General features: G+C 43.7%; 1 protein-coding gene across 1 annotated transcript; it reads left to right on the top strand.

Annotated features, from left to right (window-relative positions):
• The first annotated feature begins 7,238 nt into the window (after positions 1–7,238).
• CLRN3 (clarin 3) lies at positions 7,239–16,849 on the top strand. The gene is made up of 3 exons (XM_041461636.1): positions 7,239–7,467; positions 14,480–14,659; positions 16,575–16,849. The coding sequence occupies exons 1-3, from the start codon at positions 7,239–7,241 to the stop codon at positions 16,847–16,849; spliced, it is 684 nt and encodes a 227-aa protein (XP_041317570.1).
• Positions 16,850–17,283: the final 434 nt, after the last annotated feature.

Consider the following 17,283-nt stretch of genomic DNA (forward strand, 5'->3'; position numbering starts at 1 on the left):
GCGGCCGGGCCGGCCGGGCAGGCGCTGTGGGCCGGGGCGGCGGCTCCCGGCAGGAAATTTCCCTTTGGCCGCCGCCTCCTGCCGCTGCCGCTGCCGCTGCGAGCCCCAGCCCGCTGCCGAGCCCGCGCTCAGCCCCAGCCCGCGCCGGCCGCCGCGCCGCCTGGCGGACACGGCCCGCACTGCAGCGGGAGCGGCCCGGCCGGGGGACGCGGCCTCGGGGCTCTGTCACCGCCGCGACAGCGACCGCGACCGCGACAGCCCCGCCACCGCCGCCCCGGCACGCACCGGCTGTGCTGCGAGCGCCCGAGCTCCCTCCCCAGCTCCCCCCGAGCTCCAGCGGTGCCGCACCTGCCCGTGTCCCCTTCCATCCCGGGATGTCCCCAGCAGTGGCCCCTGGGGAAGGGACGCCCCGCAGGCTCCGTCCCCGCGCTGCCCAGCCCGCCCGGGATGTGTCGCTGCCTGCGCTCGAGGGTCGCAGCCGGGGCTGGCGGTCCCCGGTGTCCCCTCCGAGGGACAGCGAGGCGGGACGGGACACCCGAAATAGCAGCGGCAGGTGGGGAAGTAGGGCAGGAGGAGGGGATTTGCGGGAATCAGGAGCCAGCGCGGCTAAAGGCACGTCTTGGCTCCAGTCCCTGCTGCACACCTTTCCCAGAGCCAGAGGAGCCTCCCAGCGGGAGAAATCCCTGCTCCAGGGGAAATCCAAGGGATCTGAAAAGTCTTTCCCAACGATTCTCTGTGTCACTTTCAGACACCCCCATACCCATGCACACCGTGTTTTAAGTTTTCCACAAGATGTCCCAGAGCAAGAAGAGCATCCCGGCAGGAGAAATCCCTCCTCCAGGAGAGATCCTAAAAGTCTTTCCTAAAATTAATTAAACTCTGGATTACTTTCAAACCCTTCAATGGCCATACACACCTTTTCCACAAGATGTTCCAGAGCAAGAAGAGCATCCCAGCAGGAGAAATCCCTCCTCCAGGAGAGATCCTAAAAGTCTTTCCTAAAATTAATTAAACTCTGGATTACTTTCAAACCCTTCAATGGCCATGCATACCTTTTCCTAAGGATGTTCCAGAGCAAGAAGAGCATCCCAGCAGGAGAAATCCCTCCTCCTGGAGAGACCCTAAAAGTATTTCCCAACCTTAATGTTTCTATATTTTACTTTCAACCTCTCCCATATCAATGCACACCATGTTTAAGTTTTCCACAAGATGTCCCAGAGCAAGAAGAGGATCCCAGCAGAAGAAATCCCTCCTCCAGGAGAGATCCAAGTGATCCTAAAAATCTTTCCTTAAGGAAACTCTGGGTTACTTTCAAACCCCCAATGCTCATGCACAACATAAAGTTTTCCAAAGGACATCCCAGAGCAAGGAGAGCATCCCAGGAGAAGAAATCCCAATTCCAGGAGAGATCCAAGTGATTTTAATAAACTTTCCCTACCTTAATGATTCTCTGTGTTATTTTCCAAACCCCCACCCCCATGCAGGCAACACTTAGGTGCTCCAAAGGATTTCAGACAATTGGGGGGTGTAAAGAAAGACCCGCCAGAAGAAAAAAAAAAAATAATAATCAGAACATCTGTGAATGTTTGTGTCTTCTGCAGGAAACTTCATCAGGGCCTAATTACGTCCCTTTGGCATCGTGTTGACAAGGAAACAGCGATTTAGTGGGGGCTGAAATCCCGTGAGCAGTGCAAGCAGGCACAGCACCAGGGAGAAGCAGGATTTTAATGAACATTTTTTGCAGATAAATGGCTATAAGTCAGCGATTTTTCTCACTGGGAACCATTTGCAAAAAATTGGTTATTAATTTAAATGAGTCCGTATAGCCAGGAGATAAAATAAATAGAATTATTCTATGTGTTGGACAAAATGACCATATTTTCTATTAGTGCAGGAATTAAAGATACTGTTAGGCTGTGTGGTCCTGAAATTAATTAGTCATGAGACAGAAATGGGAAGCCAAGTTGTACAATAAAATTTTTAATACATTATTTGGTGTGAAGGGATTTGCTGGAGAGGAGGGGAACATCTAAATAATATCTAAATAAACTGTGCAGTTGTGAACTAAAGCTGTAAAAAGAACATCCAATCTTTCCCACTCACGTCCATAATTGATGATTATATTGATAATTTGGCCTCGTTAGTCCCCAGCTCTGTGTCCTCCCAGTCTCATCCAGGATGCTCCAAGCCAGGTTTATGCCACTTGTGTTTTCCAGGATACATCAACGAGCTGGAGCCAACAGCCTGAGGCTGATTTTTTGTTGGCTGCAGAAAAACAACCCAGGGTGATGCTCCCTGCTAGAGAGCTTCAGCCAGAAATCCAGATTTAAAGTCCAGGAGTGGGATTTGAAGGATGAAATGTCTTGAAAGCAAATTTCACATCTCTCCGGACAAAGTTTAAAGCGAATTTCTGTGCTGAGAAAGGGGAGAGGATGACAAACAAGGTCTCTGAGATTTGTAGCCATTTAGTAGCAATTTATTGACCTTGACAGAAAGAAGACAGAAGCTGCACAAAAAAATAAACTCAAGAAAGTGGAAAGCTGAAATATTGTGCAAAAATAAGACAACAACGAGCAGCTGATCCCACATTTATCCCAGTTCTGGGATAATCCAGTATCCCACAGGGAGTTTCCTTCCTCCCCTCCCAGCCCAGGTGTCTTTTCCTCTCTTTCCATCACAAATCAAACCCCTCTCAGCAGTGGCAGCTCTTTGGCAGCCCTTTCACCTTTGCTTCCAATTTTCCAGAGATGCTGCAGGGCCTCCCACGGCTCCTGGCTGGCCCCAGCCCCTGCATCCCTTCTTTGGGAGGAACATTATTCCAGCAGAATTGCTGGGAGCTTCACCCAGAGCTTGCAGTGCTCTCTGGTACTCTGCCTCAAGCTCAGGGAATAAATGGTACGAAAAAGGCAATATTTGATTTTATAAGCATTTTATTTTGGATATTCCAACATGCTAACCTTGGTGGCAGCGCAGTTAATTTGTCTCCTTGCTGATGTAGTGGAAGAAAAATAAGGTTTCTTCTTATTTTATACAAGGTAAGAAATTTCCCTTTATTCCTCAGAGCTTCAATCAAATCCTGGCTGATTTCCACTATGTTAATGAAGCATTTTGTTTATTTAGGAATAAACCTTAAATAATTTTTTTTAAATTATGTTGATATATTCCTGTAAATAGTGACTTCAAAGACATCATCAAAGACTGTTATTAATATAATAAATTAATAAAAACATAGTAAGAAAAGTCAGGAGAGAAGAAATCAGGAGATGGAATTGTGCAAATCCACCCCATGGGCAGGGATCCATAAAAATGCTGCTCACACCCCTCTCTTCCAAGGAGTTCCAAAGTTTTCCAAGGAGCTGCTGCAATCATTTTGCAGATCCGTGCAGCTCCACATTTCTCAACCCCAGCTCCCACGAAATCACGATGCTTTATCCAATTTCCCTCTTCCAGACCAAAGGCACAAACAAATCCCTGTTTCCATCTGAATGCTGGCTGCAAAGTGTCACAGGAAAACACCTGGATTTTATTCTTAATATACTATAATTTGCTTTTATTCTAATTTATCCATCCCAGAAGAGGGAGAGACAACACTGGCAGCACGTGGCTGGACCCTGAGTGGAGTCCGTGGACTGATCCTGCACATCCTGGAAGTTTCTGGAATCTTTTTGGAGCCAAAAGCAGCTGAGGGATGAAGCAGCTGAGCTGCTGTGCAGTCAGAGATGGGGAATGGAAATGCAGAAGGATCTCAGGGTTTGTGGGACACACGAGGATGCACCAGGAAGGTCAGGCCCATGGAAAATCCCAAATACCAGCAGCACCTCCTGCCAACCCTGCTGCCAAGTCACCCTGCCAGCAGCCAGTTGGTTTGAAATGAAATATTTCATTGAAACGTTTAAATATTTCATCCAGAAGGTTTTTAAAGCAGCAGCAGGGAAGCACTGCAGCTGCAGCAGCACTGGGAATCATTTGCAGTGGCTTCACCTCGAATTTCCCTGGCTGCTGCTGAGCACAGCTCAGAGCTCTGACCTGGGAGCCAAACCATGGATCTCGCCCTGCTGGCACTTTATGGTTTCTCCATCCTACCCTACATCCTCATTCCAATAACATATTTTAAAAATCTCTTGGTAATTACACTCAATTTGTTTAAAAAAACCCCAAGAAATAAGGCTTTTCAAACTTTCATTTCCTTCTTCTCCTTTAAATCTATTAAATCACTTAAAAAAAATATTCAGTTTCCTCTAAATTTAAAAAATAATATTTTTAATAAATCCTAATATGTAATCTAATAGATAAATAAATAATAATAAATGCAATAATAAATATTAAGCAATAAATAATATAATAAATAACAATAGCAATAATAAATAAAAAGAAATGAAAAATAAACAGTCAATAATAAATAAATAATAGATAAACAAATCTAAATAAATCCTAATATTTAATTCATCCTAATATTTAATCTAATAAACTTCCTTTATATAATCTGCAATTTTTCTAAAATAAAAACTAAAATATCCAAAGGATGTTCTCAGGACAACATCCCAGAATCCCAGGAAAACCCCCATTGGAATAAACCTTAAATAATTTTTTTTGACATCCCCCTGCCATGGCAGGGACACTTCCACTGTCCCAGGTGCTCCAGCCTGGCCTTGGGCACTGCCAGGGGCAGCCACAGCTGCTCTGGGCACCCTCACAGGGAAGAATTCCTCCCTAATCTCTGCTCCTTCTGAAGCTGTGGGCAAACCACCATAAGATTTTTTTTTCCCCCATGTAAGAATGTGTTTGCAATATTAAAGAATTGATGTGCGTGAAAAGTTAAAAAATTTCCTTTTGTATTTTTGGCTTAAAGGAAACTGATTTAAACAGAAGGGAAATACTCACATCAGCAAGATTTAAAAACGAGGGGTAATTTTGTGTAGCAAAGGATTGCAGATCTCTCTGCTGCCCCCCTGGTTCATAACAAATAATCTGATTTTTCTCTTGGGTTGCTGTGCAGGGCTGAGTCAGGGTCAGTGGGGGCAGAGTTGAGAAGGTGCTGATCAGGAAATATTTTCTCTGAGTCAGAGGAAGCCAATCTCTTCTCCTTTCTCTCTCAAGATGAGGTGTGTCCTGCCAAACTGCAGCTTTAATTCCATAGTTTCTTATGTTTTTACATGTAGCTGTGAGGAAAAAAAAAAAAAAAGACAAGGAATCAGAACTACTACAGCTAGGCAGAGAATAAACCTCAAGGTGACAAGCAAGAAAAAAACAAATTATGATCTCATTTGTAGAGCAATTCCCAGAGCCACAGGAGGGTTTCAATGATTTGAGCCATAACAATTTGAGCTGAGTCACCAAAACCGAAACATAATCGAGTCAGATTGCAAGAAGGAGCTCCAGGCTATTCACATGCTCTGAGCCTCTGCTAGTCAGTATTTTTAAAGGGCTGCGTGCTCAATTCATCAGCACTGAAGGAGCTGAAAAATAATTCCCAGGAAGTTTTTACCAAGACAAATATCAGTTCATAAATATTGAATTTTTTAAACCATATTCCAGAGGAGACATGTGGCACTGCTGATGGCAGCTGAGTTTATTAGAAAACATCCTTGGATTATAAAGTCCTGGACTATGTCCTGTGGAGAACAGAACTGTTGGATTAATGAACCTGGAGAGGTGGATCAGCCAAACAGAGCCTCCCCATATTTCTGGGGTTAAACTTTAACTGGGTACTGGGCAGAAAGTGAGGCAGGTTTCTTATTATTTTATACAGGGTAAGAAATTTCCCTTTATTCCTCAGAGCTTCAATCAAATCCTGACTGATTGCCACTCCATTAATGAAGCACTTAGATGATTTAGGAATACAACTTAATTAAAAAAAAATTATATTTATATATTCCTATAAATAATGACCTCAAAAATATCATCAAATCTCAAGCAGTTTGAAAAATAAAATAAAAGTCACAAGACTATAGAAATAAAATCCATGGATTTCAAATCTAATTACTGCTTAAAAAATGGGGATCAAAAAATCTTAAAACCAGAAAAATCTCAGCTCAATAACACTGCATTGCAGAATAAGTATTTTCCCAGGCATTTACTCCTCCTGAGAAATTCCTGGCTATTTCAAATCCATAAAAAATTCAGGAATCTCTTGCTGTCATCACAGTGCACAGCAGGGAAGCTTCAGGATAAGAACTCCACAGATTGTGCCCTAAAGGTTAATTCAAAAGCTCTGGATGATCCAGGAGCAGGGCTTCAGTATAAAGTGGGATAATGACATTATAATTAATAGAAATAAAAGCTAATGGAGTCTCTGTTACTCTACACTGACAATAAATTATTAATTTATGTTCCAGGTTTCAGGCCAAAATGATGAGGACTGAGTTTATCTCAAATTCTTTAAATTTGGCTCCAGACTTTTCATTAAGCAGTGAAGCTTCTGTCTGAAATTGTGTTCTGTGGTCACTGTTTAGCTCAGCTGACGATCAAAACAATGAATATATTCCCTTGGTTTCTAGTCCAGAATAGATTTTTTTCCAGAATTTCTCCCTGTACATATCCAGTACTTCCCTGAAATGAAGCCCTGCTCCAGGTATTTGTTTCCTCCCTGACAAAAAGCAAAAGGGAAGGAGCTATTCTATAAAAATATATGGAATTTAATTAGGAATCAGAGGTATTTCCTAGAAAATAACCTATTGACAGTAGACAGAACCTCCTCACCCCACCAAAAGCCAAGACCAACACCATGTTTTCTGAAATTTAAAGAATTTAAGAGGTTCCCCAAAGGGATGGTTGAGTAGCTGCTTAGGCAACTTGAAGGGAGAAGGAACATTTTACAAATTCATCATAACATATTGGAGAGAGATTAGACAGAGATTGGCAGATTCCAGCCTGGCTGCCAGGATTTGAAGAGGAAGAAGCAGGGATTTCAGAGCTGTCCAGGAGGAGCCAGAACGTGCCAGAGCCAGGCTCTGGATGAACCCAGAGCTGGGATCTGGGAAGCGACGCTTTGGCAAGGACCATAAATCACCCATGGACAATTCCAGCGGCCTTTGCCAGGCTGCTTTGGTTGTCACCATGGCAACACCTTTTCCCCAGGGCAAAGTTCAATTATTTTACATTTTTATTGCCACTGCTGTTTGCTTAAAGTTTACCAGAACGACTTCGTGCTCGGACAGCGCCGAGGAGGAATCACCCTCATGGTACACGGGACTAAAGGGAACCAAACCTTCTGAATTGGGGGGAAAATCTGGAGAAAGATGCCATCCAGGAAGAAAACCTCCATGTTTGCCTCCTCCTTTTGTACCTGTGTGTGCTCCTTCGTGGTGATCTGCGTGGTGCTGGCCACCCCGCAGTGGGTGAGCAGCGAGGTCCGGTTCTCGCGCACCACCTCCACCGTCACCGTCAGCCTCACCTACGGCCTCTTCAGTGGCACCTGTGAGCAGTTCGTGGATGCAGGACTCCAGGTGTCCAAAACCAACTTCCAAGGTAAGTGCTGGCACAGCTGGAAGTGGATCAGAGCATCCCAGACTGGTTTGGGTTTGGAGGGAGGTTAAATCCCATCCATTCTCACTCCAGCCATGGCAGGGACACCTTCCACTGTGCCAGGCTGCTCCAACCTGGCCTTGGACACATCCAGGGGGATCCAGAGGCAGCCACAGCTGCTCTGGGCACCCTGTGCCAGTCCTTACATCTAATTTAAATCCATATCTCGTATTTCAAAATTACTTAAACTATGGTAAGATGGATACGTCCGTCAGCAGCACGAGTAAGAAGATCTCAGGTTTGGATTGGATACTGGAAAGGAATTGGACGGCCTTGGACACTTCCAGGGATCCAGGAGCAGCCACAACCTCCCTTAGAAACCCATTCCAGGGCATCACCATCCTCACAGGGAGGAATTCCTTCCCAGTATCCAACCCAAGCCCAAGATCTTCTGACTCGTACCACTGATGGACGTACCCATCTTACAATATTTTAAGTGAGAACAAGAATTTAAATGGGTGATTTAAGTGGTATAAAAGAAGACCCCCAAAAAAGCACAGAAATTCAACAATAACAACTTACCACCTGTGATCTTGGCCTGCACCTTGGAACAAGGGAAAAAAACCACAAAACGGGGCTTTCTGTCAAATTGACTTTGATTTTTGGAAGTTCAGTGAGGAACAGAAACGCAACACTCATCCCTTAATTAAGGGATTTACAAACCTAATTCACCTTCCAATTTCATGATGTCAATTTATTGTTTTGACTTTAAACATTTTGCTACCTGCTACTGAATTAGCACTCTTTTGATAAAAGTTTGAATGCTGCTGCAGGAAAAAGAACAAAACACACAAAACAACACCCAAGGGTAGATAAACCTGAAAGCTGCTGCAAGGATCAAGGGTTTGCACTTACTTTATCTGCCTTGCTGCCTTATCAAGTTCAGAGCAATAATGCTGGTTACACACAGGAAAGGGAGAAAAGCCACTCAAAAAAAAAAAAGCTACCAAGAATATGAGCAGGTCAAGTAATTTAAAATATGAGCTATGGATTTAAATTAGATATAAGGACTGGCACAGGGTGCCCAGAGCAGCTGGGGCTGCCCCTGGATCCCTGGCAATGCCCAAGGCCAGGTTGGACACTGGGGCTGGGAGCACCTGGGACAGGGGAAGGTGTCCCTGCCATGGCTGGGGTGGCTCTGGATGTTCTCTAAAGTCCCTTCCCACCCAAACCAATCTGGGCTTTTAAGATTCTTTAGGAAATAATTTCATTTTTTGGTAGACTGTTGTGAGATGTCCCAGCACAGCAGATCTAAACCTCCAGCTTAATAAATTAGGCTATTCCCCAGCCTAATTTATTCCTGAAATTGCACCTGCAGAAACACCTGAATTCCCACGGTGGCAGAGCTGTGTTGCCCAAACCAGTCCCCGTGTTTGACTGGATTCCATTTCATTCCTTTTCTCACGAAACCCTGAGCACAGCACAGCAGCATTCCCAGCAAGAGGTGGAGCATGGATTGGTATTGTTGCATAACGAGTACAAAATCCCAAGTCATTCCATCTTATTTTATCACAGCCACAGCAGAATTACAAAAGTTATTTTTAGAAGAGTAAATAATAATAAATAAATAAAATCATTTCTATGTGGTTGCAGTTGGCTGAGGCCCCAAACCTTGAGCCATGTGGGCAGTTCTGGCTGATCTCAGTTGGGCTCTGTGGGAAAGGTGGAATGCTGCCCTGGGGAGCTGATGGCAGAGGAGGTTCCAGGCTGGCTGCAGTCCAGGGATTGTGCCCTGCCTTTGTCTAAAGCAGCTCCCACAGCCCAGTGCCAGGGCCTGGGAGTTGCCACCAGATCGATTTTAATTACAATTAATGAAATGAACTCGCAACGCTCTGGTATCAGTGAAGGGTTTCAGTTCTCTGCCTGGTCTGCATTGGTGGTGTTGTTTTCCCTCACCAGATTTGGGGTTTTGTGCTTATCATTTATCAAATGCTGAGAGAATATTTACAAAAACAGATCTCAACTCTCCACATCAGGTATTTAGGGATGAACAAAATTAGTGAGTTTCTGGATTTGTGAGTTTCCTTCCACAGCTGCTGAAGGGCAGTGATGCTTTATCAACAATCTAAATCTGGGGTTTCCCACATCCCCCACTGGTTCTGTCAGGCAGGTATCCAGAATGAGAAAAACTGACTTGAAATGAATTCTTAGGCTCTGGAATAAGCATGATTATCATGTTTTATATTATTTGCTAAAGAAATCCTTCCCTGGGAGGGTTCTGGGCTGGCACAGGGTGCCCAGAGCAGCTGTGGCTGCCCCTGGATCCCTGGCAGTGCCCAAGGCCAGGCTGGACACTGGGGCTGGAGCAGCTGGGACAGGGGAAGGTGTCCCTGCCCTGGCAGGGGTGGCACTGGGTGATCTTTAAAGTCCCTTCCCACCCAAACCAGTCTGTTCATTCATTCTATTACATTTATAATTGAAATAGGAAAAATGCTTCCTAGGATTCCATATGTTCTCTCTTCAAATTCATTTATATTCGTGTCCTCCTAAGAGAGGAGATGCATTTCCTTTGCTGATATCCTTAAATAAATGTATTTCCAGTGCTATGGAGGAACAAAGTGCTGAGGTTTCTCTATTCCAGCATTTCAGACATCAACAAGAGGAGTTCTAAACATCTCTTAAAATCACAGCATGATTTAAGAGCAGCTGTGCCCTGCCTGGGGGCTCTGCTGTGCACCCCACGTGCATTTCTCAAATGGCATTGTCATATTTGGGTATGGGAAAAGAAGGACAATCCCTGAAGGGTAAATCAAAGTCAAGAACTTGGGGGATTATTTTCAGGAATATCCCAGGTTGATATTTATCAGTGGCCATTCAAAAGCAGATCATCAACAGCCTTTATAAAAAACAAAACAAAAAAAAAAAAAAAAAAAAAAAAAAAAAAAAAAAAAAAAAAAAAAAAAAAAAAAAAAAAAAAACAAAAAAAACCAAACAATTTATTTCTCTAGAAACCACAACATTCAAAGAAATTTCCAAGAATAAAGATAAAAGACAAAGGAATGTCATTTCTGGCAGTGCCCTGTGCATGGAGTGCCCAGCCAGGCTGGCTCTTTCCCAGCCCTAATAGAGCAATAAATCACTGCAGCCACTCCTCAGGCTCTGGGGATGGCAGAATGCAGAAGTTATTTAATAACCAGACTCCTCAGAGCCTTCCTGAGCTGTTTGAATGATTTGTCTTACAGAGGAACCAGCTAGGAGTAAAATGTCTGTCAGAGGAGGATTGGGCACAGCTTTGACTGGTCCAAGGCAAACACGTAGAGGTTGAGCCAGGCTCAGGAAGAACCACGCCCAGGGAGTCTGGAATGTCAGGATTTATCCAACTGCTGGCAGCCAGCAAGGCCAGCAACACCCAAGGAAGGCTTTCCAAATTTACCACAGCACAGAGCAATCATTTCACTTTCCAACTTAAATATATTTCTAAAATGCATGACAAAACTTAAATATATTCTAAAATACGTGAAAAAAAGCTTGGAAACTGCTGGAATTCATTTGTGTTCTCATCAGTTTCCAGGGATCTCCTGAAAAATGGGAAGCTCTGTTGAACTCTCTCCTCAGGAGTTTTTGTTTGTTTGGGCTTTTTTCAGTGATTAATCCCTGATGTGTCATGGGTGATTGCAGAGCTGTAAAAGCTGCTGGGAAGGCTGAGTAAGCTCAGTGAAAGTCTGGGAAATCCTACCCAAACATGTAAGAATAAAGGATGAAAACCAGAAGAAGATACAGGAAATTAAGGAGAAATCTGACCAAACCCTGTCTTCATTCTAGAATTGTTGTTTCACACAGACCCAGAGGTTATCCAGCTGCAGGATACCACTCAAAATATTTGAGTTTGATCCCACTCAAATAGATCAGCTGTGGGAGATTCCTTCTGTTTGCACAGACTGCTTTATTTGGGGATTTACAAAAGAATCAGCTGCCATGAAAGGAGCATTTTCTTTCAAGCCCTCAGCCCTGTGCTGTTGCAGATACAGCTATGACAGCTGGAGGCTGCCAAAATGCCACCTCCTAAACTGCAGCTCAGTGGCAGACATAAACAAGATCAATTAGGGGGTGCAAGAGGTGTAGCCAGGCAGTTCTGGAGAAGTTCTGAGAGATAAAATTAAGTGAGGCTGCCAGAGGGAAATTACACAAGCCTGTCTGGTTTGGCTCCAGACTTATTTCTTCTTCAAGAAATAGATCACAGGTGATGGCCAGGCTGCTTCAGCCCGAGTGCAGGGTACAACCTGCTCACTTCCATTCCATTGAGTGATATCCCCTGGATGCCCTGCTTTCCTTTCTTCCAGGAAAATTGCTTAGATTTACAGCTGATTTCCATAACACATCCTTAGCTGCCAGTGCCTCGAGCAGAAATTAACTTGTACTGCAGTATTAGATAAAATGTGAGAGGAATTCTCCTTTTCATTCCTTGCCAACAGCTCTTTTTATTATGTTTATTCCTCTTTATGGGGTTTTAACTCCTTTTTTTTTTTTTCTCTGCTGTGATTCCTCCCAGTTATGCACTACCTGAATATTTTTCAATAATGGCTCTGTTCAAGAACAGCATAGAAAGGGAATTTTCCTATTGAAGTCTGTCTCTCAAAGCTCCAAAACGTTGTCACTGTATTTATTACAACATAAAGCACATTACAGCTGCTTTTTCAATCTTTAAATTGAGAGGAGGAAAATAATTCACCTCAACAAAATAACACTTTGATGGTATTGCATTTGGGGCTGAATCTCTTCTTACCAGCACTCTTACTGAGGAACTGGAAGGATTTAGGCAAAAATTGGTGACATTTGTGAAGGGTTTGACACAAGAGCCGTGGAACTACAGCAGGGAATGATCTGGGAACAAGCTGGGAAAAGGAGAGGGAGCAGGATCTGGGATCAGGGCCACGTACCCACAAAGCTCAGCCCTGTGGGAACCAAACCCTCCAGGAACCCTGTCCTGTCCTGGTGGAAAACAGCAGGAGCTGCTCCTTTATTTGAAAAGGAAGCAGCCAGTCCTACCTGCACCAAGATTTTCCTGCAGGGCATGGAGACAGATCCAGTCAGGAGATGAGCTCAACCATCCTCATCTGCCCATGGATGACCACACTGAGATTTATTTGTCCTGCAAATGCACCTGACCCATCCAGGCAGCAGCTTCAGTGGGCTTTGGGAAGGTTTTCCATGTCAAATTATTGCATGTGAGGGACTGCTGCTATTTTAAAAGGAAATACAACTGGAGCAGTGTTTTAAATTGGAGCAGAGTTTTAAATAGGCATTTATGGAGGTGACCAGACACTGGCAGAGGAACACCCAGATTTCTGATCCAGTTTAGGCAGAAAATTCCTGTCTGGCCTCATTCAGAGGAAATTTTTACAGAAGTATTAAGGAACAGAAGTTTACTACGCAGATAACTGCAGGATTAGCAGGCAAGAATTTATTTCAGCCCAGGTACCTTCAGCCCGTGTGGGATTTGGGTTCATTGCTGGGTCCAAACCTCTGGAACGTTCTCCATCCCAGTCCCTTCAGATCACCAAACCTCTGCTCATTAGCTTTTAATTATAGCCCTGGCAAGAAGTCACAAAATTTTCCAAACCCACCAGACTGGGCAGGGCAGGTTATCAGAGAATCATGGAATATTATTGTTGGAAAAGCTCTCCAGGATAATTGAGTCCAACCTTTAACCACGTCCCCAAGTGCCATAGCCATGCACCTTTAGCACATTTCCAGGGATGGTGACTCCCTGTTCCAATGCTTCACCACCCTTCTCCTGGGAGCAAACTTTGCCAAATCTCCAATCTAACCCCCTCTGGCACAAGCTGGGGCTGTCTCCTTGATGCCTTTTTCGGGCTCACTTAAAAACAGAGGCCAGACAGGATTAAGGGAATCAAAGTGGGTATATTTAATGAAGGCCTTCCAGGTACATTTTGGGACAAAGCCTCCCCAGGGGGCTACACCCAAAATGGACCATGGTCATGAATTTTTCATACTTTTATAAGTTTGGTCCATTTACATATCAGGGGTTAATCCTCCGATTACAGCTTCAGGTAATGGAGTCATTTACTCCCAGTTTGCTCCCCTCCAACTCACTTTTATTTGTACTTTTCAGCCTCTGAGGCTGTAGGTGATGCCTGGAGAGGCTGCCTAGAACAGAGGCTGGACAGAGATAAAGGAATAAAGCAGGGATTTATTAAAAGGCCTCAAAGGACACACCTTGGGCAGTGCAAGAGCCTGGCTGTGGCTACACCCAAGATGGAAAATGAATCACAAGTTTTCACAATTTTATAAGTTTTGGTCCATCTCCACGTTGGGGTCATTGTCCAATTCCAGCTCCAGGTGATGCAGTCCCACCCTCCCAGGCTGCTCTCCTCCCTCCCCTGCCAGTGGCACTTTTGGGGCTGGAGCTGCAGCGGTGTCCTTGGTTCTGGGGCTGGAAAAGGATTGTTCTGTGTGCCTGAGCTCTGAGGAGAGCTGCTGGCACTGTGTGTGGAGTTATAAAACTTCATATATACAAAACTATATAGTGTGTATATTTACTATATATAATATATAGAATATATATAGTATATAGCATCTATATATACACTGTACTATATATAGTGTATATATATTTTATATATACTCTAGTATATATATACTATATACACTATATATAGTCTTACTACTGTAGTATATAGTAAACAGTATAATTAGTCCTACTACTACATATATATAGACTATATATAGTATATAACTATAACAAGTTCAGAGTTTTATACTGATGCAGTACAGAATCTGGAAAATATCAAAGCTAAAACCCAAGGCATCATTTGGTGCCCTGAATTTCAGACCTAGAGGAATTGTTTTTCCTGACCAAAACATGAAGACAGTCAACGACACTGTATGTGGAGTTTAGAGTTATATCCTAAAGCACTGCAGGATTTGAAGAACAGAAAAGCTAAATCCCCAAGGCATCAGGCTCTCCTCTGACCCTGCCCCTGCTGTGTTCCAGTGTCAGAGGCCCTGAGCAGCAGCAGCAGCAGGAGCCTGATCGTGGCCACCATCGTGATGCTGGTGCTGGCCCTGCTGAGCTCCCTGCTCAGCGCTGGCTTCACCTGCACCAACGCTGTCAGCAACCCCTACCAGACATTCCTGGGCCCCATCGGAGTCTACACCTGGAATTCCATCTGTGGTGAGTGGCATTCTATTCCCTAGATACATTATATATATATTTTATATATATTATATTATATATATAATATAGTATACATATTATTATATACTATATATTATATATAACATATTATGTATATATATTTTATATATCTATATAAAATGTATATTCCAACATTAAGGAATACAGAGCTGCAAGAAGAAACACCTGGACACTCATTCTGCTCTCTGGGTTTGGTTTTTAACTGTGCCTGCTGGCACGCCTGAAAACCACCTTTTAAATATGAGTAAAATACCTTATATAGCAAGAAAATAATATTCATATGATAGTATTTATAGGGAGGCAGCAGTTTGGAGGAATGAGCCATGGCAAAAATTATTTAGCTCTTTAAAAAATAAAAAAATTCACAGGTGAAAATAAGTTTAAACTTATTTAAGCATTAAGAAAAAGGGTGGAGATGCTGAGTCATTGGAGCTGTGAATGTGTCCAAGAGGCTGGAGGTGGAACCCACATTCCTGCAGGGATTGAGCCTGGCTGCTCCCAGCCCTCCCTGTGCTGCTCTGGCCACCACTCAGCTCTCACACTCAATTAGTCTCCAGAGGATTAGGTGTTCCTCTAATAATAGGTTTGCACTTACATAATTTCCTTTTGAGACATCTGATGACAGAGTATTTCAGCACAGGTATTTTGGCCTTCAAAAGCTCTTCAGGTCCAGGGAAAATGTGTCCCCAGCAGCATCCCCCTGTCCTGGGGACAAAACCAGACCTTGCTGGGAAGGGAACAGTGCAGATAATCTTAATTATTACAAGTACAGGTGGAGGAGTGAAATTCACACATTTTTAACACAGATGCTGAAACAGCTGTGAAGCACAGTAAGAAAAGTGAACAAAACTTAATTAGATAATAATTCAAATCTGAGACAAGCAGATGATTGTCTCATCCCACAGGAAGGTTTTTCCTGAGCCCAGCACCTGAAGCTCTGACTGAAATGAAAGAACCACGGGCTGGCCAAAATGAGTATTGGGGAGAAAACAAATTCTTGTGTTGGCTGAGGGCTGTGGTTACTTTTAGCAGCCTTGCAAATGCTGTGAGCTGGAAGAGCATTTTGCTGTGGGTGCATTTTTGTGGGAAATCACGCATCATTTAATGCGGGAGGTCACCTTGGAGGTGTCTAATTCTCCTACCAATGCTCTCCTGCATAAAAAATGAAGTTGTTTCAGTGTGAGCTGGGCTAGGATGAGGTGCCTGGAGAGGAGGAATGGAATTGTTCCACCAGAGTTCAGAGATTACAGCTCTGTTGGCACGAGGAAAGCAGAGATGCAACAGCAATATTTAGATAAATGTCAGAGCAGCTGAACTTTTACATTTGGGAGGCTGTAAGAAATAAACCCAGATCTAACAAGACATCACATTTTGGCTTCTCCCAGACTCATCCAATAATTCAAGTTGTAAAGAACAGGAGATTTCCAAGTCTAAGCTCTTGGGCCAATCCTGAGCACAGACTAGGCTTTATCAAGCTGTGACATTTTATCCAGCTGTGTTATTTTATCCAGCTGTTTTGATTTTATCCAACTGTGAGACTGCCCACCCATGAATTTGGGCTCATATCAAACAGATATTTACAAGTCAAAAAGAGGTGAATACACAATACTCGTCAGCACTAAATTAAATGGAAAAAAATTGAATTAAATGGCTTTATCTAAGAATAATCATTGAGAATCTAGTAATTTTAGATTATATCATTGCCTGTATCAAAACACCTATCAGATACTATTGGGTGGGGCAAAAATTCTTCAAATGCCCCCATAGAATTGCTAATATTACATAAATTGATTAAAATCCCTGGACTATGACAAGGATTAAAGCAGACTATAAATCATTACACAAATAGCACTACAGTTCCCCCTCTACAATTTGCATTTCTGTTTTCCAGGAGTCCTCATCCTCATAGCCATGATCCTTTTCCCTGTGAACGTGCAAGGAAACAGCCTGTCTGAAGAGCTGGCCCACAGCTGCTCCAGCTCCCTGCAGGCACACCTTGGATCCCAACACAACTATGGATACTCCTACTGGATCATGCTGCTCACCCTTTTCCTGAACATTGCTTCTCTCATCATCATCTATTTCTACGACCACGCCAGATATTCCAAGAAGAAAGAGCAGGAAAGGCCTATAGAAAATGCACCAAAGGATGTTATTCTGTTTTAAGGACGCCTTGGAAAAGGGGGTGTGAAGGGAGATGACTTTAATGTGCACAGCACATTTCCATTTGCTCCAAACTGTGCGCACACTTCAATTCCCAGATTGTTTTGAGGACACAAAAGCCTGGTTTGGTTTCAGCTGCCTGCTGGTCCCAGCAGGAAGATCAAAGCCATTGTTTTAGTCAATGCAAACACCAGGATCCCTTGGGATGAGGAGAAATGGTCACTGAGGTGCTGCTGCTCCGTTTTCTCCTTGCTCTGCTAAGGGATCTCCTGCCGGTCTGGAGGCTCCTGGGCATGGGAGCACTTGTGGCCAAAATCCACAGGACACAGAGGTGGAGTCCCCATCCCTGGAGTCTCCATGGGGACACGAGGCACTGGTGGCCTTGCCAGTGCTGGGGAATGCTTGGACTCCATGGATTTTCCAACCTAAATGATTCA

Source organism: Pyrgilauda ruficollis, unplaced genomic scaffold (assembly GCF_017590135.1).
Source record: "Pyrgilauda ruficollis isolate IOZ18807 unplaced genomic scaffold, ASM1759013v1 scaffold15, whole genome shotgun sequence".
In the NCBI taxonomy this organism is placed as follows: Eukaryota; Metazoa; Chordata; class Aves; order Passeriformes; family Passeridae; genus Pyrgilauda; species Pyrgilauda ruficollis.

Bases quoted from the DNA above. Each gene is read 5' to 3' on its own strand.
- CLRN3 (XM_041461636.1), top strand. From the start codon at position 7,239: ATGCCATCCAGGAAGAAAACCTCCATGTTTGCCTCCTCCTTTTGTACC. The intron at 7,468-14,479 runs GTAAGTGCTGGC...GCTGTGTTCCAG, and splicing joins GTCCAAAACCAACTTCCAAG to TGTCAGAGGCCCTGAGCAGC. The intron at 14,660-16,574 runs GTGAGTGGCATT...TCTGTTTTCCAG, and splicing joins CACCTGGAATTCCATCTGTG to GAGTCCTCATCCTCATAGCC.